This window comes from Girardinichthys multiradiatus, chromosome 8, assembly GCF_021462225.1.
Source record: "Girardinichthys multiradiatus isolate DD_20200921_A chromosome 8, DD_fGirMul_XY1, whole genome shotgun sequence".
NCBI classification, from domain to species: Eukaryota; Metazoa; Chordata; class Actinopteri; order Cyprinodontiformes; family Goodeidae; genus Girardinichthys; species Girardinichthys multiradiatus.
In genome coordinates, this window is record NC_061801.1 from 16126126 (window position 1) to 16154106 (window position 27981).

Consider the following 27981-nt stretch of genomic DNA (forward strand, 5'->3'; position numbering starts at 1 on the left):
CCTATTCATGAATCATTCCGAGACTCCCTCAAATGCGGCCGGCAAATCTGTCCTTCTTTTGCCCGATTTGAAGGATGGGTCGTGAGTATCCTTCGCGGCCCATCATTTCCCATCATTCGTTGCGGGTCGAAGCAGATTGGTCAAGCAGGAGAAGCCATGGCGGACCATAGCAGCAAAAGCTGTGAGTAAATTGTGGAAAATTACACTTTCTGTGACACAAATTAACTTCTACAATGTTTTTAGTGCGGGAATATAACTATGTAGACGTGAAATATCTGCTTAATTTATCTAGACATCGCTTAATTTCAAACGTGCTCCGACGTGTTCGGAGTTTTCCGCTCCTAGCATAGTAACTGGCTCGCCTCGCCAGCCTTCCCAGTGGTGAGGCGAGCTAAACTTGGAGAAATCTGACCGGACTCCCGGCACTAAGCTCCCGCCGGCAGTCATCACAGTGAACGTTTAACACAAGTGATTTCTAACAGTTTATGTTATTATTTTAATTGTTACTGAAAATCAATTTAACATTTCAGGTGATATTAAGGTTAACCAGAATAAATGGACAGTTTTATGTAATCCAACTGTATCGCTGGAGAGTGTGATTGAGAATAAATAAGCTTTTCAATATTAATTTTTAATGAAGAAATGTGCTATATGTTTTAAAAGTTTATTTATAATTCAGTTAGCATTATAATTTCTGATTCCAGGTAAACCCGACGAGGAATACACTTTCAAATGTAAGTGAATCTCAGTAAAGAAGTTAAAAGTTTGAAAGATCTTGTTTTAGGCATTTGCATAGAAATATTTTAATATTTTCTTCAAATTAAGACAAATGTGAAATTAAAAAAGGCTTTATTTTTGCTCTGATATTAAGCAAGATATTTATTTTTTTTAGGTACAAAGGAGCAGACGGGCCAGTTTAAGCTCAGGGGTGAGAACCACCACCTTTTTACTGGAGCTAAAAACTCAGCCACCGTGGCTTGGAGGTACAATAACAACATTCTTTGCAGTCAGTTTCTGTCCAGTTTCAATAACTCCTATCTTTCTAACTTTCATAAATATCCATCCAGTGATTAACATACTTCTTTTGGTTTAGGACAATTCTGGAGAAGATGGACCAACAGGGGAAGGTCACCCCCTTTGCAGGACAAAACAATGTGGGACAATTTGAAAAAGAAAATAATAATTTAGATTATGTTCAGACGTTCTCATGTCACACACAAATAAAAAAATATTTCTAAAAGTCTTGTTGGTTTCTCTGTTTAGTCAACTCTTTTTTTTTTATTCCATTTAACTTTAGGATTGTAAGTATCCAGGGTCAGGATGAAAAGCCCACTGCTGCTACTTGGCCCTGGTTTGTCCTTATGGATGAGGTGTTGGGACCAAGGTCTTCCACAACACCTCCTGTCCTAATTGCCTCCATCCCTGAGGACACTCCAGGGCCAAGCGGAGCGGTGGGCAACCAGATGGAGAAGGAAGAGATTGAGCCAGCAGGAAGGGGTCAGAAAAGAAAGAGGGACAGAGATGAGGAGTTGATCAGGGAGGACATGAGGGTACAGAGAATGGACAGACTGTTTTCCAAAGAATGGCACCAAAATAAGGTGCTACATAAGAAATATTATTTTTTGTTCAGATTGTTTCTTAAGGTTTTATGGTGTTCTAATAAATTTCAAAATTGTTTTTGTCACTAATGTTATTTCCATTTGATCTAACAATACATCAACTTCATTTAAAGTTATAAACATAATTTATTATGAAAAATACAAACAGCACTTTAAACAGAATGGGGAAGAAAACATTCAAACAGATCAAGATTACAAGACAAAAGGCACAAAATAAAACTACAAATATTTACAATGGCGACAGCAGGATCAACCTGAGTGACCGGTTCCTGGAAAAACCTCTTCAACAGAACAAAGGCAGATGTCTTTCTGAACAGAAAGTGGCGGTGTGGCTAAATCTCTCACAAGGTCAGAGACATGGATGGGATGCTGCAACTGAGATCTGTGGTTTGTCTTTCTGGATGGTGAGCGAAGCATCACACAGGTGGTCTGCAGATGTTTGTGATGCCTCTCTCCACTGTCCACGCTATCGTCCATCAAGTGGGTTTAAAGGGCTGGCTGAATTGACGGCTGCCACATCACTAAGATGTAATCGGAAAAATGCAGAATTAGAAGATGGTGCTCACAAAGTATTGCAATTAGTTATACCCCTCAAAAATTAATCACATCTATAATATACTTGACTGGACACAGTAGTCATGTTCTGGTGGTACCTCCTCCAGGGCAGACACCTCAGCTGAAAGCTGGTCCTGCCAGAGAGCAACGCTGACTGCGTCAGTCCCGACCTCACCCTCATCTACAGCCTCCCCTGGGTCATCCTCTGGGGCCATGACATCCCCAGCACTAAGGCAGATGTTGAAGAGGATGGCGCATGCTGTTATGACCTGAAAACAATTTAAACGAGGGTGCATATATATGTGTATATATTATGTATAATGTATATATAAAATGGATCTAGGTCAAAACTTACGTGAGGTACAAAGGTGTCGTGCACCTCCAGCGCTTGCAGGAAGATGGCCTGAATCTGGTCTTCATCATTCCAAAAACACGCTCTATTATAGAGCGTGTTTTTGGAATGATGGCTGTTAAAGCGCTGGGCTCCCACACCTTGTCTTGTCCTCTTCTAGGGAGTGATGAGGGGGAGTGGATATTGGAGGCATGGGTACCCTCCATCAGCAAGGATAAAATACCCTGGAGGAGGATAAACTGTACTGTGGGCTGTGGCGGAGCACCCTAGAGTTATGCACTGACCCAGGCCAGCCCACATACGTGTCAATAAAATGGCTCTCAGAAACTGCTTGCAGGATTATGTTCCTGTAGCACTGACCATCAAGGCTGCTTGGACACCTGAAGCGGATATGGCAGCCGTCAATTGCACCCACAGCTTTAAGAAAAGCTCTGTGGCGTCCAGCCCTGCAAACTCACGGGACACTGCCTTAAGTCCTCAGGGGTCTTTAGAAGGTAGATGACCTGGTGACGAATAGCCACGATCTCCTCTGTAACTCTGTGGACGATGCGATGGACAGTAGAGCGAGGCATCCCAAACACTCTGCAGACCACTCTGTAGGATGTGCCACTTGCCACCAAGGTCTCAATAGTAGCACCCCATCCATGTTGCCAATCCTGGTGCAAAAGATTAGATCAAGCAGCACTGCCAGAGACTCCCTGCTCAGCCAAAAATCAGGCCTGGTGTCCTCCTGGTTGAAGAAGCGTTTCAGGACTGGGACACTCAGGTTGATCCTGCAGTAAAGGGGTCTGGTCTAGAAAAGGGAAGAATGGAGATGGAAAAACACATTATTTTTAAGGCATGCTTCTGGATATTTTAAGTGATCAAAGCAAGTAGATACCAATACACCAAAAACACTGCATTATTATATAATTATCTAAGAACAGCCAGAGGGGATCGAATACTTTATAATTCCCATCTATCTTAAAATTGAAAGTTGTTGCTTATATATATATATATATATAAATATATAAAATATGTCGACATACATTAGCCATAAAGTTGCTATCTCTTTGTTTATTGGCTAGTTAAATTAAACATCTTTTTTACCTGAACATGTTTGTCTCTCAGCCGGAGATAAAACAAAGGAGATGTCTGCGACGACGATAAAACTGCTGAAGTTCCTCAAAAATTAAAAACAAAACTACCAGAAGTTCGGCTCCATTCTGCTTTAACTGCCTTTTTCTCCTCGCAGCTACGGTTGCTAGGCGACAGCTGTTACGCTGAGGTGAGGGCGGGAACAGCTGGTAAAGGCTAGACCGTCCCAATCCGCAGCTGCTCACTTCCGGCCTCCATGGTTTTAGCTAGCGCCATAGAAGGACCCTTTCTCTTTCTATGGCGCTGGTTTTAGCGGTCGACGGAAGGACCCAGCCTACACCCTACGCCCCTCTATGAAGTGTTTACTTTGTACAAGTGCATGTAAGGGTTGAAGTGCGCAGGTTTACAAGCGTGCAAAATTGGAGAATTGGGACAGTAGGGGTTACGTTATGGACTTGCACCTCTGCACCGTAACTGCAACATCAAAAAGGGCGGGAACCAGCGCTGTTTTCACAGTCTTGCTGCTAAAAAAACTATTTAAAACTACAACAAGCAATTGTTTTGAGGAGAAGAAAGTGCAGGAAGCGACGGAGTCTTATACACCAGACTCTCGCCACGCCAGTGTTTGTTTGAAAGGTAACTTCAGTGTTATGACCTACTGACTGCCCAGACTCACTCTGAACCCACTGGTATCTTACAATGTTGAGGCTGGAAAACCAGTAAGAAAATATATTTGTCGGCTTGCTGTCTAAAGTTTACGCAGTTCTTATTATTCTGATTTGATGGCTGGTTACGTTGACGGTTGTGATTGGTTCTTGCTCAGAACGTCATCTGCAGCAGTGAATTGTGGGTAATATACTTCGGGGGCGGATGTGGGGCACAAATGGTGCGGGGCTAAGGACCACTCTGGAGAATTGGGACACACTACGCACTCGAACCAATCAACGGGAACGTGCAATTCAGGGACACAAGGCTGGAAGTGCGGGTATTGGGACAGGGCCCCAGAGTCGTCCTTAGCCCCGCACCATTTGTGCCCCACATCCGCCCCCAAAGTATATTACCCACAATTCACTGCTGCAGATGACGTTCTGAGCAAGAACCAATCACAACCGTCAACGTAACCAGCCATCAAATCAGAATAATAAGAACTGCGTAAACTTTAGACAGCAAGCTGACAAATATATTTTTTTACTGGTTTTCCAGCCTCAACATTGTAAGATACCACAGGGTTCAGAGTGAGTCTGGGCAGTCAGTAGTCCATAACACTGAAGTTACCTTTCAAACAAACACTGGCGCAGCGAGAGTCTGGTGTATAAGCCTCCTTCGCTTCCTGCACTCTCTTCTTCTCAAAACAATTGCTTGTTGCAGTTTTAAATAATTTTTTTTAGCAGCAAGAATGTGGAAACAGCGCTGGTTCCCGCCCTTTCGATGTTGCAGTTACGGTGCAGAGGTGCAAGTCGATGAAGTAACCTCTACTGTCCCAATTCTCCAATTTTGCACGCTTGTAACCTGCGCACTTCAACCCTTACATGCACTTGTACAAAGTAAACACTTCATAGAGGGGCGTAGGGTGTAGTGTGGGAATTGGGACAGGGCCCGGGTCCTTCTAAGTGATGCAGCCCCTGAGGCTGACTTCCGGGTCAGCCTCGGCGTTGGTACATTCCCTTTCCGGCTGATTTTGTCAAATGTAAATTTGTTTCAGTACTTGTAAAAGTGTTTTCTGAAATGTAAATTTGTTTCGCATCTTGTTAAATTGTTTTCTGAAATGTAAATTAGTTTTCTGAAATGTAAATTTGTTTTGCATCTTGTTAAATTGTTTTCTGAAATGTAAATTTGTCTAGGTTTGTAAAAGTGTTTTAGATTTTGTAATGTTGGTTTGCACCCCGGGCCACCGTAGTGTTTGCCAGAGCAGTGGCTACAGGGGTTGTTTGTGAGCATAATGTTTCTTAGGTAGTATAAAAACTCTGGTGATCTTTGTCAATTATATTAAAGAATTAAAACAATAACATTTATCCCTGGTAACTAGCTGTACCAGCAATAACTTTTTTTCCTCACTGTCTAAGCTAAATGAGTAAGATATTTTATGTCAGCATTTTGATTTCCTTCCCATCCACCACACATGTAGCATTAAGTTGTAGTACAAATTTTAAGCCAAACATAATGTGTGAAAACTAATTGTAAACAGATTTAAGTAGTGCGACAGATGGTGTCCTTGACATAAAATTTACAGCTTCACAACTAGTGCAGGTAAACCCTCACATGTAATAAAAGGACTGATTATTTATACCAGAGTGACACTTCTTCTCACTGCCTCCATGCTTACATTACATCTGCCAGTTCTGCAAATCTTAAGCATTCTGGGGGAAATGGGAGTGCTGATGTATAACTGCGGGCGCATCAGAGTAACAATGGTGGTCAGAACTGGAACAGTAATTAAAACATCTGATGTTGCCAGAATTACGATTTTTCGGTCACTCAAAGGCTGACAGGGTGACAAAGTGCTTTAAAAAAACTGACATTTTACATATCTAAACTACCGCTTTCATAAAACATTTCTCGATACTTCTTCCTTCTCACTGGACAATCTGCTATATATCTGCCTTATGAAGTCACATCCATTTTATATGTATTTTGTTTTGGGTAGCCAGTACATCGATATCCGAGTTTGGAGTACCATAAATAACTCTCAACTGCCTCAGTCTTTCTTGATTTCAGATCCAAAAAATATGTAACTATTATAAGCAACAAGACTAGACATAATTGAAAAGGAAAAGTTGTTGTAAGCTTTGTATTTTTGTTTGTCTTGTTTATGTTTTGACCCTAGGGTGAAAGTATAGTCACATCACAATTTAGTCATACAATATTTGTCATTCTTTTGTTTCATCCGAATAAAACAACAAAGGTTCTATTCTGATTTCACGTTAAACGACAAACATTTATCCAAAAGCAATTTGTCAGCATCTGTTTCAAATTTCACCCGTCTGCCTGATTACAAAAAAAAAGAAGAAGAAATTCCAATCCAAAAGCAAGAAATTTTAATCATTAAACCAGTCACAGTAATCACATCAGTTATACAGATATTAAGACATCCTTCTCAACTGTGGTTCCCCACAGTATAAAGAATCACCACAGCCATGACCACAAAAGCCACCTACTGTTAAATACTGGGACAACATTACCCTTTGAAACCCCGTTTTGTGCTGTGATACCTGGGAATACTTTCCAACCACAGCAATGCTTTTATTTTCCAATAGAATGAAGTCTCCCACGCATATATGTGTTGTAACATGAAAAACTGCACTTACAGGGTGGGGTTAGCAAAATAATTTCTACTAGAGAGTCTCTAACTGCATTATAACAGGTTACACTGCCTATTTTAACAGACAGCTGTTCAAGCTGCTGCTGTAATTAACTTGTCTAGCACCTTTATGATACAATTAAGATTGCACAGTTGTTTTTTCTTTTTTGTTTGATTGCACGTTCTTTCCCCACACCTATAGAAAATATATTGCCACAACATTAAAATCTGGAACTGTATGAAAAGAAAAACTTGTACAATAAACAAAATAGACAACATTAGTGATTATCATTTTGTATGCCACAGTTGAAATGAAAACCATTTCTATAAAAAGGTATTTACTATTATTGTCAGTGTCCCAAACTATCTTTAATTGAAGACATTTTAGGTCGCTATCCATGGTAAACGCCCTTGTATGAAAGGCCGGAAAACAGGAGCGTCAATTATTCTTCAGTGAGAAAGCATTTTGCAATTAAAATGTTTGTGGGAACCCACAAAGTGAAACTTGGCAATTCTAATAGAGAAATCATTATTTAAAACCTTTAAAAAAAAAAAAGCAAAAACTGTCAGCAAGTCTGAATGAGAACATTCACCTAAAAGTGAAGGCTTTAATTTTCCTTGTTTATTTTAAGGCATCTATTAACCTTAATCATTAGGGTTTACACCTGTGCTGTTCACAAACAAATACTGTAAATGGAAAACATAATCCACATTAAAATAATGTTATGCTAATTTTTTATGCATATATTTCATTGCCTTGTTTGAGGAGTAGTAAAGGGGCGTCTTGTAATAACACGTCTAAATGCCGACAGAGTATTTATCAGATTGGGTGTAATAAGTCAACTGTGCTTCAGAAGGCTAAAGTTTCGATTTTGAAGATTGTAACAAAAAAAAACAAAAAAAACAATTTTGAAGCTAAAGCCAAGATTTTGTAATGCTACTATGCAACTAACTTAGCATAACATGAATTTAAAACATGCATTCTTGTTTTACTCTAGTTTGTGTATATATTTCTCAAAAAATACGGTGGCGCAGTTGGTAGCACTGTTGCCTTGCAGCAAGAAGGTCCTGGGTTCGATTCCCGGCCTGGGGTCTTTCTGCATGGAGTTTGCATGTTCTCCCCGTGCATGCGTGGGTTCTCACCGGGTACTCCGGCTTCCTCCCACAGTCCAAAGACATGCCTGTTAGGTTAATTGGTCACTCTAAATTGACCTTAGGTGTATGAATGAGTGTGTGCATGGTTGTTTGTGTGTTGCCCTGCGATGGACTGGCGACCTGTCCAGGGTGTACCCCGCCTCTCGCCCATAGACTGCTGGAGATAGGCACCAGCTCCCCTGCGACCCACTATGGAATAAGCGGTAGAAAATGACTGACTGACTATGCAACTAACTTAGCATAACATGAATTTAAAACATGCATTCTAGTTTGTGTATATATTTATCAAAAAATAAATAAAAGGAATAAAACGCTATTAACTGAGCTTTTAAATTACTAATGATTACATTTGTGAAGAGGCACATGCTAATGGCTAACAAGCTGCTAAGCTAACTGTAACAACAGCTAAATGTACAGAAACTGGCATGATGTAGTCATCCTAGCCATTATCTCTGGAAAAAAAAAAAAACATCATTTGTTTTGCGATATCACCAACTAAGGAGCAGGTTTTTCAGCTGGCAGATGATTGTTGACAATTCAAATATCACACACTAAAGAAAAATATGGGCTTATAAAGCACCAAAAAAAACATCAATGACGGTTTCAGGTCATGAAAATAAAATCTTCTCATATTCTTTACATTTACTCCTAAAATTTATGTCACTTTGCAAAAGTTTAATGTTTCACTGGTTGCAACAAAAATGTAAAAATTGCAAGAGTAAACAAATATTGTGTCACCAACTGAACAGCTTTGTGAAAACGACAGACCAAGTGGAGAAGCTCTGGCTTTCAACCCAAAGATTGCCCCCATTTGTTGAAACCACATTAATGTTTTCTCTGGTGATCGTGGCTCGACTCATTGCAGTTGGATTAGCCAAAATATATCACTGATGTAAAATGTTTAAAAATAACAAAATCTGATTAGGTACATAAGAGTTTGTGAAAGAAGCGCTAACTAGGACTCCAGTGGTGTGTCTTGTCCAGAAATATATATTTTTTAACAGAATAAATTAGATAGAGAAACAGAGGAAAAAGTTAGATGACTGCTGACAAAAAGGCCATATTAAATCCTAAACCGAGCCTGGAAAAGTTCTGGATTCAGCACCTCTGGCTTCATGCTCCCCCCTACATTTTGGGAATGTTTCTAAATGTTTATGTCCTAAGATGTGAACAGCTTCAATTTGTGTTCTAGGTTTTATGGCTAAATTTGTGACAAGATGTGTATTATTTAATAAACATGTATTAATCCATGTTTAAATTTCAAACATACAGAAACACAAACATTTTACCATGATGCATATGGACTCTTCAAACCCCTGCTAAGCAAACATAGGAAATTACAATCCATAGTGTAACATAAATTAGCCTTTTAAGTTAAATCACATTTTTCTCTTTTTATATATATATATATATATATATATATATATATATATATATTTTGCTTAATAAATACAATTCTTTTAACCAAGTGCATCACAAGTAACAATTGATAAGGTCTGAATAATTTTACATTGATCCTCCTGAAATTACAACTTACTGCACAAGATTCTCTTATACCTTCAGATATGTACTCATCCTTACTGCTTATCCTAAATAAAATGCTAACCTTCATATCTATACATGCCCTCTATGCTTGTTTGCTGATAGCGCTCACCTAGACTATACAAAAGCAAGGTCCTCCTTGAATATCTCTGAATATGTAAACGGATAATTAAAGCAAAACAACTGAGCCTCTTAGCCTGTCAGCAAAAACATCCAGCTGCATGCAGTTTGAGCCCAGAAATGATTGTGCATAACCCACACATGCATGTTTTTCAGTTCTAAACAAATCTGCTTCAGTCATTTCCATGGCCAAAACAAACAAACAAAATAAAGGTTTCCATTCCTGAGGGCTGGGCACATATTGAGGTGGATCGTGCAGGAGTTTCATTCATTTGAGATCTCTCAACTCTTGTCTGCTTGTTGCTATGTAACTAGTAAACAAATAAACAACGGAAAGCTTGGTAATTGCTTCTAACGTAAAAGAGGAGTCCTCACACTACACATCAGCCTGGAGCAACGTTCACTGCACCGTTCTGGTTTGTAACACCAGGTGCTGTTCGCCTGCCAGGGCCAGTTTAGAAGCAGCACATGATGTCTAGTCAGTAGAGCAGCCACCGAGACATTTACAGCCACCGAAAACAGCTGCAGAGAAGTGACACAAAAACTGAGCTTCAGAACTATCCAATGAATAAACTGATATTTAGGTCCCGCTTTGACCTCTTGCAGCTTCAAAAGAAGATGTTACATTTACAAAGTGCTCATAATGCTTCTTCACTAACGTGCAAATTCCTCAGTGTCATGTGAGGGCAGAAGTGGAAATTTATCATCAGACCTGAAGGGGAAAAAATATGAAAAACAAGGGTGATTAAAAAGATTCCAAGCTTGACCTCTACACATGATTTACAGCCACTATAGTACAGTTCCTTGCAGATGAATTCATACCCCTTGAATTTTAAAATTTTTTGTCAAACAACAATCACAAATTTCTGCATATATCAATTCAGGATTTTTTTGTGTTAGACCAACAAAAATGAATGCATAATTGTGAAGTAAAAGGAATGTGATGTATGGTTTATTTTGCTGTAGTTACAGCTTTACGTCTTTTGGAGTACATCGCCATCAGCTCTGCACATATACTGGCATTCTTCTTTGCAAAGCAGCTGAAGGTCTGTTAGTTTAAATAAGATCATTTTTCAAGTCTTTCCAAAAATTCTCAAGTTGATTTAGGTTGGGACTTTGACTGCACCATTTAACACATGAATCTGCTTTCATCTAAACCATTCTATTGTGGATCTGGCTGTATATTTAAGGTTGATGGCCTGCTTGACAGGCCTCCAACAGGTTTTCTTCCAGGGCTGCCCTCAAGCCTATTTGCCTTCCCATCAACACTGACCTGTCTTGGTGAGTTTTAAGTTGTGCCATACTCTTTCCATTTTTTGATGATTGAAAAATGGTCCATGAGATGGTCAGCGCTTGGGATATTGATTTATAACGTAACCCTGCTTTAAATGTCTTCACAATTTTTATCCTGTATTTACACTTGGTTTTATTTAGCAGTATCAAAGTAAATCGGGGCTAAATACAAATGCACAGATTTTTATCTGAAAAGGTTTTGGTCACAAGTACACTGAAGTTTGTGGTTTTAATAAAAAAAAATGCAGAACTGTTTAAAAAGGTATGGAAGCCTTTACAAGGCACTGCTGCATTCATTATTCTTGACCTGCAAATGCATCACTTAGCTGACCAGAGGTAACTCCCTAACTCATTTTATTAGAAAATACAAAGTAATTAGGGTCATGTTCTAAGAGTGAACACTGTTTAAGTGAAGTTAAAGTGGTGTGACAGATTCTAGGGATAAAAAAAAAAAAGATACTAAAATGCATTAAATCAGACCTCTCACCTATGTTAATCTCAAAGGGCTCTTGTCTCTGCTTCAATCTTCCTCTCTCCATGAAGGCTGTCAGGGTCAGCTGGGACCACTGTTTGTCTCACTGCGATCTCAGGACCCCCACCATATAATCCCAACAAATACTGCCAAGTCTCCTCTGAGATCTGTCCATAATCTGCACCTGAGGTGAAAAGACATAATAATCTTCACTTTCTTAATTTCCACCTTTACGTCCGACTCAGTAAAGGAAAGTTTACCTTGCTTCAGCTGGATGTGTCCTCCTTTCATTACACCAATTTTACTATTGTCGATGGGACCAGGCGGTTCTGAGAAAACAACCGATATGTGTTTTTGTTTTTTTTAAAAGGTGAGAAACATCCATAAATGGACAATTGTATGAGCAGGGTTTGTACCATTGTCTTTGCCCTTCACAAAGCTCTCCCACTCTCTGAACCACTGCATGCTGATGCACAAAATCACTGATGGAGCCTCCTCAGCCTGAAACTCTTTGTTCAGCTACAGACAAAACAGAAATTACTGAGGAGCTCCCAAGCATAATGAGCGAGATAAAAAAAAAAAAAAAAACAATTTTAAAAAAGATGAAGCCTTCCAGAAACATGGAATTAACCTTAATAAAGGTGTCTATTTCAGTTTTCCTGCGTTTAGCCAGAGCTTCGATCTCCACCTGACAGATGGCACACATGTACAAGTGATTGACTGCAGGGCCGCCTCCGAAACTGAAAACAGTGAAACAAATGCGCATTGAAAGATTACCGACGAAGAGTGGGAAACGGAGTCTGTGCAAATCAGTTTTGTTTTGTTTGTTATTTTATTTACACATTACATCACTGAAAAACACTCAGCTCTAACAAAAAAAGGTTAATTAATCCAACTTAATAAAGGAAATCTTAAAATAAATAAACCTTTCAATATAATAGCAAAATCTCACACTAAAAAGCTTTTCAAAAAATTCAACCTTTTGAGTACATTTATTGTGGGAAACAATAAAAAATAAGAAACTTTCCACAAAAATAATGTGATCGAAGCATTAATATAATAACAGGTAAGTACAATTTCATTTTTATAGCACTTTTCAAAAAACAGATCTAGCACATCTCTAAGTTGATCAGAGCATCAAGGAACTTTTAATTAGTAATCTATGACTGTCTGCTAGCCTGCAGTATAATTATTCAGAAGTTTCCGCCAACCAAACACTATAGCAAACTGAATGACTCACGTAACCCTGAGCTACAGTTGCTCAGAACTTCCTTTTATCTAAAACGTTGAGTGAAATTAACTATGAACAATAACGACAGCTTATTATTTACCTGTTGTAAAGATATTCCCACACATTCTGAGGAACTATCACAACCAGATCATCAATGTACAGGTACTTATTAGGCGGGATCCCTGTGAAGAGGGGACATTTTTTTAAATGCTGGTAGAGAAGGCTCAATTTAACTGTAAAATGCGTAAGGATCTCAAAATTGACTATATAGGATTGTTTTAAGGACAGAAGAAAGAAACTTGCATTAGGTCATGACAGTAGGATCAACCAGCTAACATTGAGTGGTTCTACCCTTTACAAGCAACTCAGACAGGCTCTGGCATGTTGCAATATCACCTCCTCCTTTTATCTTAAACCATTTTTTTTTTTTTTGCTGCATCCAATGCAGGTTATTTTTGGGCCTAATCATTCTGCGGAAACATCCACGTTATTTCTTAGAAAAGGATTCAGGTTAAGATAAAGATGGGATAGTCAGGGCAAAGTTCCTAGGCATATAGCAATCATTTGACAAAGTTAACCTTAATCATCTCCTGAACAATTTACTTGACTACAGTTTTCTAAAGACTTTGTCAATTTCAAAAAACATTTGTACTTTAGAAACCAGCAAGTGGTCTACTACACCTTTAAACTGACCGGTTTATAGGGTGATATTAAAAGATCTAAAACGGGCTTCTGGTCTCCCAGCTGAAGGGTTCAGTTCCATACCCCCCACCACACTTGATGATACGTTTCAGGGAGTAAAACACTGTACCATATATGATGAACAGTGAATAAAATGTCTTTTTTTTTTTGTATAAATGTTAAAATGGTGCATCAATATATGACAACCCTGTATAAAACATAACTGTGAGTGTATGTGGATAGCTGAATGAAAAATATAGATGCAAGTTGAACCTAAACAACATTAAAAGTTACTGTTTATGTCTACTTGACAATTTTTATTTAAAAACAGCACCAAAATAAACTCTTGTTTTGTTCCTATTTTTGGGGTACCGTGCTCAGAAATATTTGACTTTTTTTTGGACAGCACATTTTTGTTTGAAATGCATATGCCAGTGCTCCTCTAGAGTCCTGTTTAATCCAATCATTTCCACAAGCAGAGTGCTAAACTGTGGAAAAGCTCAGTGACCTTCACCTGAACTGAAAAAAACATTGTTCTCTTTGAGATATATAGGACAATTCTGATCTCAGAAAGGATAAAACACAATGACCACACACCTCCGTGCTGACAAAGAAAGGCGTGATTGCTGATGGGGCCTGGCTCAGCAAAGGTGTTGAACTTGTTCAGCCATTCCCTGGAGATGTAAAACTGCAGCAGGCTGGGCTCCTTCATGCTGGCCAGAGCCACCACCTTCTGTCTCTCGCGCACTGACTCCTCACTACTTTTCCTGCAATAAGCCAAGAAAAATAAAGTTGTTAAAAATGTTTTTAAGCCAGTTAGCAGAAAAACAGCCTTAATCTCACCTATAGAACAGCACATATGCCTCTGCATTCTGAACCACCGTCTCATGGACCTCTGTCACATACTGATCATCAAACTCATACCACTGGCCATTGATCACATTCTGACAGTAAGCTATATAATGTCCACCTGCATTAATAAAAATGTATGAGAGGACGTAAGAACAGTTTTGCAGACATTACCAACAAGAGAAAAAATAAATAAATCTAAACAATCATGAATTTCTCTCATCTGAAGGAAACAAGGTTTCGTCATACTTCCTGCTGTGCCGTGGTGGCAAATGACTGACAGCAGATCGTAAGTGGTGACTTGAGACGGGCTCTCTTTGGCCAGGAAGGGCTGCATGTCCAGGCCCTCCAGCGGGAAGGACACATGGTTGCTAATCTTGAATGAATACATGACTTCGTGACGGAAACGTTTCAGGTGAATGCAAAGAATCTAGAAAGCAAACAGACGTGATCATAAACTTCAAGGTGAACTTTCTGCACCTCAAAATCAAAACCCTTATCAAAAGTAAAAAAAAAAAAAAAAAAAAAAAACTTACCTCTGGAAGCTTTAGCACTTTGCAGTATTTGACACCATTTCGCAATCTGCAGGCAAAGAAAAAAGGTGAACGCATTTGAAAATATAATACAGACACTTAAATTTACAGTATGTACTTACTTTTTACATCTCTCACAGCTATACATGTTGTCTCCTGTAAAAAACAACAACAAAGTTAAACTCACTAAAAAACTATATAGCATCAGTGTAGAAAGTCATATTTCAGTACCTTTGAGCTCATCAGCAGCAAAAAAGGCAGCGAGGCAGTCCTCAAGCGTTACTATGGGACCCCAAAACCAACTGGGAATGCAGGACACCACGAATCTGTTCAAATGAACAAAACAAATAAATATGATGTATGGGACATCCTCTCAAGCATATATCTTGCAAAGGTATTCAAACCACTGAACGTTTTCATGTTTTGTCAATAAGGCTGAAAATTTCCATTCAGTTTCATCATAGTTGGATTTTATGTGATAGACCAACACAAAAAAGTGCATAATAGTGAAGTGTAAGGAATAATACATGGTTTTGAAATGTTTTTACAATGAAATGTTAATGTGCATTTGTACTCAGCCCTTCCAGGTCTCCAAGTCTCTAAAAAAATATCACCTTTTGATGCAACTACAGCAGCCAGTCTTTGGGTTACGTTTGTAACACCTTTGGACATCTTACGACTGACATGGAGACCATCTGGAAACATCAATTTTCAAGATTCTTGATTAGATTGAGGTGTGAACTTTGACTGGGGTATTCTAAAACATGGATATTCTTCAATATACCTCCTTTCACCGCACCTGTAGCTGTATGTTTAGAATGATTCTGCTGCGCCATCAGGGAAAAATGACTCAGTCATGATTTGTGTGAGTTACTTTTTTTCTAAAGTTACTTAAACCTCATCATAGTCCGTCTCTCTGCGTCATTTAAAAGATGATGGAAGTCATTCTGAATGAATAAGTTCAAACCCACAATAATTCACTTTTCCTTCAATTCTCTTCCCAATTTTGAATTTTACTATTTTACAATAAAATGTATCCACAGTCACAGGCATTTAAAATACACCCATCCCTTTAACTTTTTAATAAAATGACATAGTTGCCATATCTCACCAGTGTTTATATCAGCCTATGACACTCTTTATCATCATTTCACATAGAGAGATCCAGGAACAAGAGCGGTGTACTTCTACTCAAACACCATAGCGGATAAATACACAATATTTCTTTGTATTCTATAACCAAATTAAGTCATTAAAGTCAGTGAATCTGCTGAACATGCAATAACCAGCAGGGAGATTCCCAGTAGCTTGTATTTCTCAATTGCACCTTTACAACAGTGCTACAATACAATACTGCTCCTCCCTCCTGCACTCCATTCACTAAGAAAAACACCTCCCTCGTCGCTCTTCTCTCCAAGGCAGGTCACGTGTCGACTGATGGTAGGAAGCAGGTCGATAAACTTATCCTGCTCCCCTCACACTTCACGCTAAAAAGACGTTGGAAGAGACTGGAAGCTTGCTGGAAGGTTTTTGAGGTATCTTTGACAAATAACACCTTGAAAAAGTATTCATAACCCTTGAACCTTTCCACATTTTGTGGCGTTCCAAAGACAAACTTCAGTGTATTTGTATTAGCATAGAAGTAGGATAAAGTAGCGCCTAATTGCAGATGAAAAGAAAAATGTTACGTTTTTTTTTTAATAAGATAAAATAAAAAATGTGTGGCATGTGTTTGTATTCAGCACCATTTACTCTGATAGTAACCAGGGTGTAATTCATAGAATAAAGTATAACTAGGTATAAATCCAGCTGTTATGTGAAGGCCTCAGAGGCTTGTTGGAGAACATCATTGAACAAAAAGCTTAATGAAGACAGAGGAACCCAGTAGATAGATCGGGAGTTGAGGAAAACATGGGGTTAAATAATAAAACAAGATATGAACATCGCATAGAGCACTGCAGCAGCTATTTGGCCTAAGGACTACATGTGAAGGAAAACTGTTACGACCCCTTGTGGTTAGGTTGGGCATTTACCTTTCATATGCAACCCTGATTACTGATAGGAGACATCTGATGACTTGGTAAACCCTCCGCTTAGTTTTTTAAACCCTGCTGCCAAATCAATCTCATCTTTGCTCTCACCCACAGGTATGTTGCAACTTTTTGCTTTGCAGATTAAGCTTGCACATTACCACACTTAGACACACACTACATCCTCCACTCATGCACACTAAACAACCTAATTCCGCTGATCTCTCACGTTATACGGGAAACCTTGTTTTTATAACCTTAGTTTATGTTGAATGCATTTATAATTAAGAATCCCCAAAACATGGTGGGTCTGCCTTTTTGTTGCGGCCTCTGAGCTGAGACATAACAATCGAGGGCTCGTTCGGGATTAAAATGTATATCACCCAGAGCAATTGTGGTCGCAGCATCATGCTGTGGGGATGCTTTCTTTAGCAGAAAAGTGGTCAAGTGATTAGAGCTAAATAAAAGGTGCAATACTGGATAAAAACCAGTAAGAAGCTACAAAAGACTTGAGCCAGGGGTGGAGGTTTATCTTGCGGCAGAACAATGACCCTCAACATACAGCCAGAGGTACATTTGAATGGATTAGATAAAGCATATTCGTGTTTTTAATTGGCCTAGACCCAAATCCAGTTGAGAATCTGGGCCGCTGCTTGAAAATTGCTGTTTACAGATGCTCTGTGTACAATGCAACTTTGCTAGAACTATTTTGCAAAAAAGAAAAAGAAAAAAAATCTACTTTTCACCAGTGTTTTCAAATCTATTTTGAAAACCATGTATTCTTTTTCCTCTTATTTCGCTATACTACACTATCACACAAAACCCCAATAAACAAATAAGCACGTTGTTAATAATGTGACAAACTGGTATATGAATAAATTTGCAGGGCATTGTTGAGAAATTGAGGCATCCTTCGTAATATAACACTGATATGAGCTTCTAATTTCATGTGATGCTGCCAGAGGTGAGGGAAGATCAGACTATTAATTCTTTCTTTCTCTCAGTCAAAAACAATATTCAGGCCTTAGAAACATATCTCCTGCTGTCTGCACACAGTGGGGTGAAAAATCTCTGAAGCCTTTTCTAGCATAAAGTCATTGGTCCTGAACTGAGTGCACATTTCCTCTGAAGTGTCAAAAATAAAACATCTATCACTGCCAAATGCTGTGATGGAGCCTGACCCACAAAAGCATAACAAAGGTAGAGTGGTTCGGTCTAATTCTACATATTCTAGCTGCTGTCTAATCATGTATGGGGCTTTGTTTCCTTGAGTCATATGCCACACTGCTTCAACTTATCACACTAGAAGTTACAAAAACACCCTAAATAATAATTCACTGCGAAAAGGCCTACAAATGAAGCATGAGCACTAACTACACACCTACTGTATTTTACAAACAGAACGCAATCACTACATCTACCGTTGAAGCAGCAGCAAGTTGTCATTTACCTGGAATTTCTAACGTGGCTGATTTCCCAAAAAAACGTGTCAGTATGGAAGTATGGGCATGACGAGACAAGATGCCGCTTGCCTATAGTCTGCAGAAAATTTTATCCGCCGGTCATATTTTTCCAATCTTCACCTAGATCTAAATCTAACTAACCCTCACTGATTAAAGCATGTCCAAAACATCAGCGCATTCACTGCCAATGTCAGATGAATAAAATTCTTCTGAATTCACACATTTGTGTTCAAGCATGCTCACTCCTTTCTTCAATACCATGACTCAGTGTGGTTGACTGACCGGCGTATGGAGTCCATGATGTAGGAGATCCAGCCCTGCGAGCCGTACGTGTCGGGACACACGCCGGTCTTTACTGGCAGGTTCTGATGGATGGACGAGTGAAGCTTTGCCAGGTCCTCTTTACCAGGGATCGGGAGAGAGAGGTCCTGGAATGTTTCTACTGTGGTGGAGACCTGTAAACATTCACACAGCTACATTTCACTCGGCATATGAAATATGAAAATGCAGACTGTAATTAACTATGTTAATAAATCTCCACACTTCAATACTTAATAATAGTAATAACTAATACTAATATTATAGATGTTCAAGTAATATCTGCTTAATTGTAAATCACTTTTTCTTACCCTTTTTTCCAATGTATTCATGTTACAACCACAGGCTTCTATGTATTTTGATGGAATTATGTGTGACAGACCAAAACAATTCATGCATAATTGTAAAATGGGAAAGAAAAGGTGTGTATTTGTATTCAGACCCTCTTTACCCAAATACTCCTAAATCAAATCCAAATGCCCCCAGAAGTCACTTCATTAGCAAATTACGCCTCTGCATGATTTAATCTCCACATAAATCCATCTAGCAGGAAAACAACTCTAAACATACAGCCTGAGCTACAGTGGAATGATTTAGGTCAAAGCAAGTTCATATGTAAAAGTGCCCCAGTCAAAGTAAAGGCCAAAATCACACTGAGAATCTTTGAAATTTGTTGTTCATTCATTCTGACTGAGACTGAACCAGATTGCAAAGAAGATGCATAAAATTCAGACTCCAGATGTGCAAAACTGGAAGAAACACTGCATGAAAGAACTGCAGCTGCAATTGCAGCAAAAAGTGGTTCTGCAAAGTATTTAGTCAGGAGGCTGAAAATAAATCCACCCCAAAGTTTTTATATTTAAATTGTTTAAAAAAACATGTTTAAAAAAAAACACTGATTTATTTCCTTCCACTTCACAATTATGCACCACTTGTGTTGGTCTATAAAATAAAATCCCAATAAAATACATCGAAGCTTGTGGTTGTAAAGTGACAAATGGGAAAAAGTAGGAATATTAATACTTTTGCAAGGGACTGCAGGTGTATTACAAATACAAGCCGTATTTTCACAGTTTTCTATTCATTTAATATGTCCATCACCCTTAAAAGTACTGAACATGTTTGTAAATTGTGTGATTAGCCCCCCCTGGTGTTTAAGTGCTGCACAGCTCACCCTGTCACAGGTCAAACACTGGACCAGGCTGAGGATGGAGCCGTCGAAGATGTCAGAGATGACGCTGCGATAGTGAGACTGCTTCTTCTTCCTGGAGGTGAGCAGCAGCTGAGCTGCAGACAGAGTGATGGTAGCAGCTAATTTAAAAAGGACAAACTGCACTGCTAAAGCAACCCTGAAACAGAGCAGTCTGGAGTACTTTGTGCCAATCAAAAATGAGGCAAACCAAACCATTCCTGCTCCTTACTGTCAAACTGAAGCAAAATGAATTGAGCCAATAATAGGTATCAAGGCTTTTCCTGGCTGAGGGCTAAGCTGCACATTCAAACTATAACACATTACAAGAGAAAATGTGCTGCAGGTTCCTTGATAAAGGAAAAAGAAAGTATATCATAGTATATGCTGTTGGTTGATTTATTTATAAACTGAAAAAGTTGCGAGTTCTTAGTTTTAGTTTTTAGATTTTAGTTCTTAGTTTTTTTTAACCTTCATAATGAGCTACAACAAAATTTAATTTCCCTTTGGGATTAATAAAGCATTTTTGAATTGAATCTCTGAGTTGCCTTCACCTTTCTTGAAGGAGTAGGCCGGTCCTGCAGAGCGGAGCGGGCTGGAGCGTGGAGGACTGGAGGAGAGTTTGGGATGAAGCTCCTGGAGGGTTCGAACAGGACTGCAAGGAGTGGACTGTGGCTGGGTCATTGATGCTTCATTGTCAGGCTCTTGAATAACAGCACATTGGAGGCCTAACATTAACTATTTAGAAATGACTGATTCAATATGAAAAAAAATATATCATTCTTGTTACCTGAGGTGCCTTTGCATTGGATTTGTCCCTGCCCTGCAGTAGATGTCTGGTTGTCCTCTTGACCTTGGACTTCAGTGTTTGCACTTGGTGCTGACGGCTCTTCCTCCCCGCTCTCAGGAACCCCCTCCTCAGCTGCTGTGTCCACATCTGCATCCTCATCCATCTCCTGTGAGCCTCCACGCAGGGGGGAGCCAGACACCCTCTTTTCCTTCAACCTCTCCTTCTCGGAGATCACCGTCCCCGAACCGACGCCCACCACTCCCACAGACGGGGACCTAAACCCGTCGCACTCGTCCTGCAGGAGGAGCTCGACCTCCCCCAGACCTCCCCCCTCTCCTCGGTCACTGCTGGAGCCGGAGTCGCAGGACAGGAATTCGTCCTCGGAAGGAGAACGGTCTCCATCCCGCCTCTCGTCCCCGTCACTTCCCTCCCCGCTCATGCTGCACTCTGTCAGGGGCTCCTTCAGCTCCTCGTGCAACTGGTCCATCAGACAGCGCAGGAACTCCTGGGTGTCCTGGAGAGACAGAAAATGTTAGAATGAGGACTGCTTCTTTAACAGAAGCTGGGTTTCTGCAGAGAAACAGCATTTATATAGATCAAATAAAAACTCTGAAAAACTCTCAGCTTCCCTTAGAATTCAGTGAAATGATGAGACTATCAATATTATCATCTTCTTTTAGCATAAGATGCTTTATTATTAAGAGTGGCTTGGAACCAATTTCTACCAGTAAACCCGGAAGAATTATTAATTATTATTACTCTCAAAGATTATTAGTGTCATTTGATTTGTTTTTCTGTGTTTGATTTTCTGTATCAATGTTTTTCCTCGTGTACAGCGCTTTGAGTGCCTTGTTGCTGAAAAGCGCTATATAAATAAACTTGACTTGAAAAAAACTATTTTACAAATATTTAAGAAAATATACGCGAGCATCCTTTCTGCCCTTCTGCAGAGAAAAAATTGTTTTGCAGGGGTCATTATGCAAAAACCAAGCTTTAAGATGCATTAATTAATGAATCAATTAGACAAACTAACAAATACCAATGCATTCTGATTACCGGATTTTTCATAAAAAAAAGTTTTAAAACAAATTCATAAATAATTTGTTAAATGTGTAATTAAAGAAAATACTTCCATTATTAGCAAAACAACCAATAACTGTTTAATTAATTAAATTGATCAAATTAATTAAATTGATTAATTAATCATATTGATGATTCCATACCACCAAAAAAAAAAACTAATATCAAAATAATAATTATATTTTTCCACAGCATGAATTTAGACGATTATTTTCACTTTTCTTTTTTTTCCCCCATTAGTTTTTAATGTATGACATTCATTCATCTTCTATACCGCTTATTCCATAGGGGGTCACGGGGTGAGCTGGTGCCCATCTCCTGCAGTCTACGGGCGAGAGGCAGGGTACACCCTGGACAGGTCGCCAGTACATCACAGGGTAATTTATGACATATTTATTTAATGACTTGTATATATGTATTTTTTTTGCTTTTACCCTCAGTAGAAAACATCCATGGTCTTTTCCAAAACTCATTCATACTGAAGATGACTCAAACAGAAACTAAAAAAAAAAACACTTTAAAAGCAAACAGGATTTTAATAAATTTAAAAAAATATAAGATAAAATCGAAAGTAAAATTTTTTTTTTCATGTTAAGATGCTCCAACATAAAATTCTAATTGTTTATTAGCTCCAGCAGCTCCTCTAAGTTTTCTATCTTGTTAAAATAACTCCATAAGGCCACTGCAAGCAGCTTCTTAGCTTATCATAGGAGGAAATGGTTCATCTGGCTTTGCGCAACAGTCTGCACCTCTTAAGCTCAGTAACTGATCCCTTAGCTCTAATTATTTTGTTAAAAACCATAATCATAGTTGTGAAGCAGGTCCATAGCTAACTTTTTCTCCCCTCAGAGAGTTCTCAGCTTGACAGAATCAACTGTTGTGGCTTTGAGTGGATTGTAAACCGTACAGGAGCGCTGCAAGGCACCATAGGCTCACCATTTATGTACACCCTGTGCGCTCCAGACCTTCAGTACGACTCAAGATTCTTTTCATCAGCAGATATACTCAGATACCTCTGCATCTCAGAGATGTTTCAAAAGTAAACCGAGTGCTGAGAAAAGAGACCGAGATGTGGTGGACAGCCTTGTGGTGTGAGGAGAAATCCACTCATCTAGGAATGTGAGCAACCAAATGGAAAAGACTGGCAGTTGTGAAGAAAAGAACTGAAAGAAACCGAAGAAGTGGAGGTGGTGGAGGACATCTGGGTGATCTCCAAGGAAACTGGCCAATTAAAGAGAACAGACCTTCACTTCATGGAGGTCTCGCTCCCGTCTTTTAGTGATTTCAAGATTTCTCCATTAAAGCAACGTCTTTTAACTTGACCTAATTTACCTGAAAATTACAGTTTTTTCAGGGGGGAGAGAAATATTGGCCACAAGAAGAAATAGTGTCTGTAACAAGTGATGCTATATCTTTTTAATCTATCCTTCTCTATTCCATACTCCTCCAGATTCATTATTTTTATTTATTTTTTAGAGTTGTATTCCTATAAATGCTTAAAACTTACAAGAATAATCTATGAATTTACGGCAGATATTTGGATACTGCTCAGATTTTATGATGTTATGGACAGATGGATTTAAATGGGGTAAGGAAAAAGTCTGGAAATACAAATATTTTTTCATACCCAAGTTTCTTCATCCATACTTATCCAGACCAGAAAAACACTTCAGAATACACTTTCAGACTTTTTCAGAACCCCAAACCTTATATACACAAGCATGGTCAAACATACATGTGTTTGGGTTAGGGTGTTTACAGACACACAGATTTACTCTATATTGAGCTGCGTTGCTACTAAATACATCTTGTATTAATTAGTACTGTGTACTTTTCAGTAACATTGCTGTTGTTATATATCTGTTTGTTGTTTATTCTTGTGGTTTTTCTTTTTTCTTTCTCCTTTCTGCAGGTGTAAAAGCAGACTTCTGGTGTGTTATCTTGTATTCTCTTTATCCTTCTTTCCCTCCTCTATCCTTCTCTCCTCTCCTTTTTAACATTTTGCCCCACCCTTCTCACTTTTATTTTTTGTTTTTCCCCCCCTTTCTTTTCTTTCTCAGTGTCCATTGCATTTGAAATAATCCCAAAACAATTTCTAATAATGCTTTTTATATCTATTGAGCAAAGCATTATAACAAAATCCGTAATGCTCCGACCGTGAAAGTAAATCTGTTGGGCTTCTTCTTGGCACTCGGACCACAATTCTGCTAGACAGGACACGTTTCCAACCCCAAACAATGCTTAAGCCTAAATAACCAAAGATTGGAAAATAATCTCAAAAGTTAATATTATTGTTGCCACAGCAAATAAAAGTGCTAATATTGGACATAATGTGGCAATATTACAAAATAATAGGGGGGAAAAAAATCTAAATTGTGTCAGACAATTTAGATTTACCTGTTAAAGACTGGAAATCCAAATATAAATCAATCATCTCTGAGTTACAAAGACTTTTTTTTTTTTACTGTTAATTGTGCATGAGAGAATATGAACTACATCCAATTGTGTAAGTTACTAGTCATACCTACATCCTGTAGAGGTTTCAAAAACCGTTTCAAATCCCTAAAAAGCCGAAACGTCATAATATATTGGAGCCTGGATAACAAAAAACTTGGACATTTGACTAAACCGTTTTTATTTTTTCCTGTGTTTAGTGCAACAACAGCATTTAAAACTGCAGGAACTGCATCAGAAAGAAGGCAGAAACTATTTTCTTAAAAAAAAATACAGCCCCCCCTTGTTACTGAGGCAGCTTTTTCAGAACCTGTATTGTTAAATTGTTAATTGGCACTAAAAGATAAACACATACTGTTTCTTTTTTTTTAACAATGTTCCTTCTGTGTGTCAGGCTATGATTTGTCATATAAGACAAACTAGGCTAGTTTTTGATGAACAAACACAAATCCAGAGTATGAGAATCTTTTAGCTTATCGAGTTAATAACCAGCATTGTAGTAACACTTTGCAAGATATTGCTCATGGTTTGCAATAGAAATCAAAATGTAATTACTTGCTGTGTGCTCACCTGCTGAGCATAACCTCGAAACATTGGGTTTACCAGTTTGATGCCGTGGGATAGGCTGGTAGGAACAACATAACTGGGCCTGAAAGGGCAGAAGGTATGTGAGAGAGATTTAAAGAAACATGAACAAAAATTAATAATGAGAAACAAATTGCATTGTTAAGTACATACTGCGAGGAAGATATTTCAAAAGCCTTAAGTAGTTTTATACCGTTTCTTATGCCAGAGCTCTGAGATGAGTTTCTGGTAGCTCTTACACAGAGCCGGCTTCTTATCAGTCCGGACCAATCCGCTGCAGTCCAGGAAAAACTGGGTGAGCGGAGGGCTGGTGAACAAAAAGTGTGGAAAGTTAAAGTCTGGAGGACTGCGTTAACCAAGATATGCAAACAAGACTCTAAAGAGAGGCACATCCCTGATGGTCGAATGGAGGTGAACCCACCAGTTGGACAGGGCCTGCAGAGCAGCATTCATGTAGCAGGAGTTTCCTATATTCTTCATTCCTGTCAAACCTAAAGGCAACAAGGGCAAGACCCATGAACTTATAGGACTTAGTTATGACCACACATGGAGAAGAAGTGAAGCAACTCCACCAGGGTTCTTTATAGCAAAAATGAGAGAATGTTTGTTTTTTGGTTTTTTGCAGTGTTTACTTTTGTAAAAATATTAGTAAGATTTAAACGAACTGTTGTTGTTAGGACAATATTTCCACCTCTTGGTTTGAGCTCATCTTCCTCTGATTCTGAGCCATCTTCTTCCGCCACCGCAATCGGTACTGCTTTTAGAGGGTGACCTGCTGGCTGGGCAGCTGCATCCTGGGAAAATAATAAATGCATGAGTTTCTTTATGCACATAGCAGACAGAGGTAAAAGTAAATAAATAAACAGGTAACTGGAGCAGAATTTGAACCTGCTCTGTAGCTTTGCAGTGGTGGGGCACAACCGGAACAGGGACCAGGGCCGGCCTCTGATCCAGAAACACTTCCCGCTCACACACATAACACCAGATCCTGAAGGTTGTCAGGTTCACTGTCAGGTTGTGCTTTTTGAGCTAAAGAAAACACCAGAAATAAAATGTTATTGTCTTGCAAAAGAATTTAAAACCATTGATTATTTTACATTTATACAAATACAAACTTCTATGTTTTTAAATCTGAATTTTACCAACATAAAGAGGTGCATAATTGGGGATTGGAAGACAAATGCTGCATGGTTTTAACAGATAAAAATCTGAAAAGCGTGGCAGATATTTAGTCCTCTTTTATATGATATCCCTCAATAAAAATAAATAAAATCCAGTCATTCGCCTTCTGAATTCACCTAATTAGTAAAGTGAGTCAATCTCTGTCTAATTTAATCTCAGTATAGATCTGTGAAGGTCTCAGAGGTTTAGTAAAGAATATCAAAGAACACAGCAGACATCTAAAGAAGTGATGGTTATACAACAACCCTTCAATGGAAAATGGAAAAAAGAAGGTGCTCAGTTCAAATGACACCAGTATTGAAGTTTCTGTCCTACATGAAAAGGTAATGTGTGGCCCATCAACCCGAGGCAGGGGGCCCCTGCGGCTCTTTAGCATCATCCTGTAAAATAATTGTACAGAATGAACAATGTTTTTATTATAAAGCCATCAGTGAAGGGTGGTTTTAGTCGTATGTTTTAATGAATATCTGTATAGATTTTCTACAACAGAATGTCTGGTACTAGTTTTTTATGGTTTTTAGTTTAAACTACATGCTTTATTTTTTAGGGGGCTACTTGTTTTTCTTTTTTTTTACCATAAACATGGAAAGGGCTTTCTCACGTAGTTTCATTATACAAAATATGCTTTTAATCAGCTTTTTAAATTTTTTTCTTATTTTATTCTGAAATCCAAAAACAGAAATAAAATGAAAAAATTATTTTAACTTATACAATAAAACTAAATCTCATATTGTACATTTTTAAAACTATAAACACAGATATAACACAAAGTATCAAAAAGTTGTTCCGGCAGGTAGGTGATCCCCGTCCTAAACGATGAAACATGGTGACAGCATCATGCTGTGGGGATTCTTTTCTTGAGCAAGGACAATGATGCTGGTCAGACATGATGGATGAAGAAAAATACAGAGCAATCTTGGAAGAAAACCTTTTAGAGACTGTAACTCTGACATCCAGCTCCATGACATACAGTCATAGCTTGTATGGAACAGTTTATATCAAAGCAGATTCATTCTTTAGTTATTTTTACCTGTGCATGCAGAGTGCTGTGATCAGCGTAGGACTCGCCGCAACCAACATAAGAACAGTCATTCTAAAGAGCAGAAACAGAATGTAATTGTTATTTTTTTTTTAGTTCCACACAATACAAAATTCGTTGTACCTTTTAGCTTCCATGCCAGAGAACAGCAGCATTTTTAAATTACATTTATGCACCGGACCATCATTATTTATTTAATGAACAAGCCTTCTAATACAAGATGATGTACGGTAAGTGCAACACCGGCTGCTGTTGGAGCACACATCCTTTTTAGATTAAAGTAAACCTACCAACCTACCTGTAGACAAGCCCATAAGTTGGGGCCCCCGGCACCACATGACTGGCAAGTTCCCTGCAAACAAGCCGAAGAGTTGGATCCAACCAACAATATATGCAACAACAAAACATTACAGACTTTCAAGCTGATGGTTTGACACACGTGTTTATTGTTTGAGGTAATGGCACGAACCAAGAAACATGTTTACTAGAAATCAATAGGAACCCACCTTGGATTTCTGGAGAAGGTCCTCTTTGGTAACCTCCCCTATCGCGTCAAGGTGAGGACAGACGTCTTGCTCTGTCATTGTCCTCGCTGTCCAATAAGACGTGTACTAACGGGCATTGCAGTATAAGAAAAAAATGTTTTTCACAACAGGCTGTGGTAACTCAGCTAGCTGGGTGCAGCGACATCACACACTGCCTCTGGGAGTCAAACTATATGTAAAACACCTACATTAATAATCTAAGTGCAACCTACACGTATGTATAGAGGCTCAGGAAAGTGACAGGCCCCGGTGTTTACTCACGACAGCAGAGAAAGATCTTCCTTCACCAGCGATGACAGCTGTTATTAACGCCTCATATTAACTACACAATTGAAGCAGCTGCCGCGGTCAAGATGGTTATATTTAATCTCCGCCCAAATAAAACGTGTTGAGCGAAAACGGCTGACGGTGTGCTAGCCACAAATGGAACCGAGCGAGCGACGTTTTACCCCGACCCACCATCCTTTAACTGCCCCCCGCTCCCCCTCTGCAGAGCCGAGGCGCCGCACGCACCGCACGGCATGACGCA

At 38.9% G+C, this 27981-nt stretch overlaps 1 protein-coding gene across 6 annotated transcripts; it reads right to left on the minus strand.

The window, feature by feature from the left end:
• Nucleotides 1-121: 121 nt before the first annotated feature.
• On the minus strand, nucleotides 122-27927 carry usp20 (ubiquitin specific peptidase 20). 6 transcript variants are annotated; one of them, XR_007039360.1, is made up of 25 exons: nucleotides 27414-27926; nucleotides 27206-27259; nucleotides 26899-26961; nucleotides 25575-25715; nucleotides 25378-25480; nucleotides 25108-25177; nucleotides 24880-24993; nucleotides 24657-24750; nucleotides 20568-21081; nucleotides 20332-20505; nucleotides 19763-19875; nucleotides 18553-18725; nucleotides 15009-15103; nucleotides 14900-14933; nucleotides 14781-14826; nucleotides 14494-14674; nucleotides 14239-14365; nucleotides 13993-14162; nucleotides 12815-12896; nucleotides 12115-12223; nucleotides 11900-12002; nucleotides 11744-11812; nucleotides 11499-11667; nucleotides 10378-10430; nucleotides 9108-10240 (listed from the first exon to the last, which is right to left on the minus strand). XR_007039360.1 is itself a non-coding variant. In XM_047373144.1 (24 exons), exons 1-23 carry the CDS (start codon nucleotides 27489-27491, stop codon nucleotides 11510-11512), a joined length of 2865 nt encoding a protein of 954 aa, XP_047229100.1. In that variant the 5' UTR covers nucleotides 27492-27927; the 3' UTR covers nucleotides 122-179; nucleotides 11499-11509. The 6 variants fall into 6 exon arrangements, 5 of the variants coding, with proteins under 5 accessions (XP_047229100.1, XP_047229101.1, XP_047229099.1 ...); XM_047373144.1 differs by lacking the exons at nucleotides 9108-10240; nucleotides 10378-10430 and adding an exon at nucleotides 122-179 and having other exon boundaries at nucleotides 27414-27927; XM_047373145.1 differs by having other exon boundaries at nucleotides 9108-10430; nucleotides 24672-24750.
• Between the last annotated feature and the right edge of the window lie 54 nt (nucleotides 27928-27981).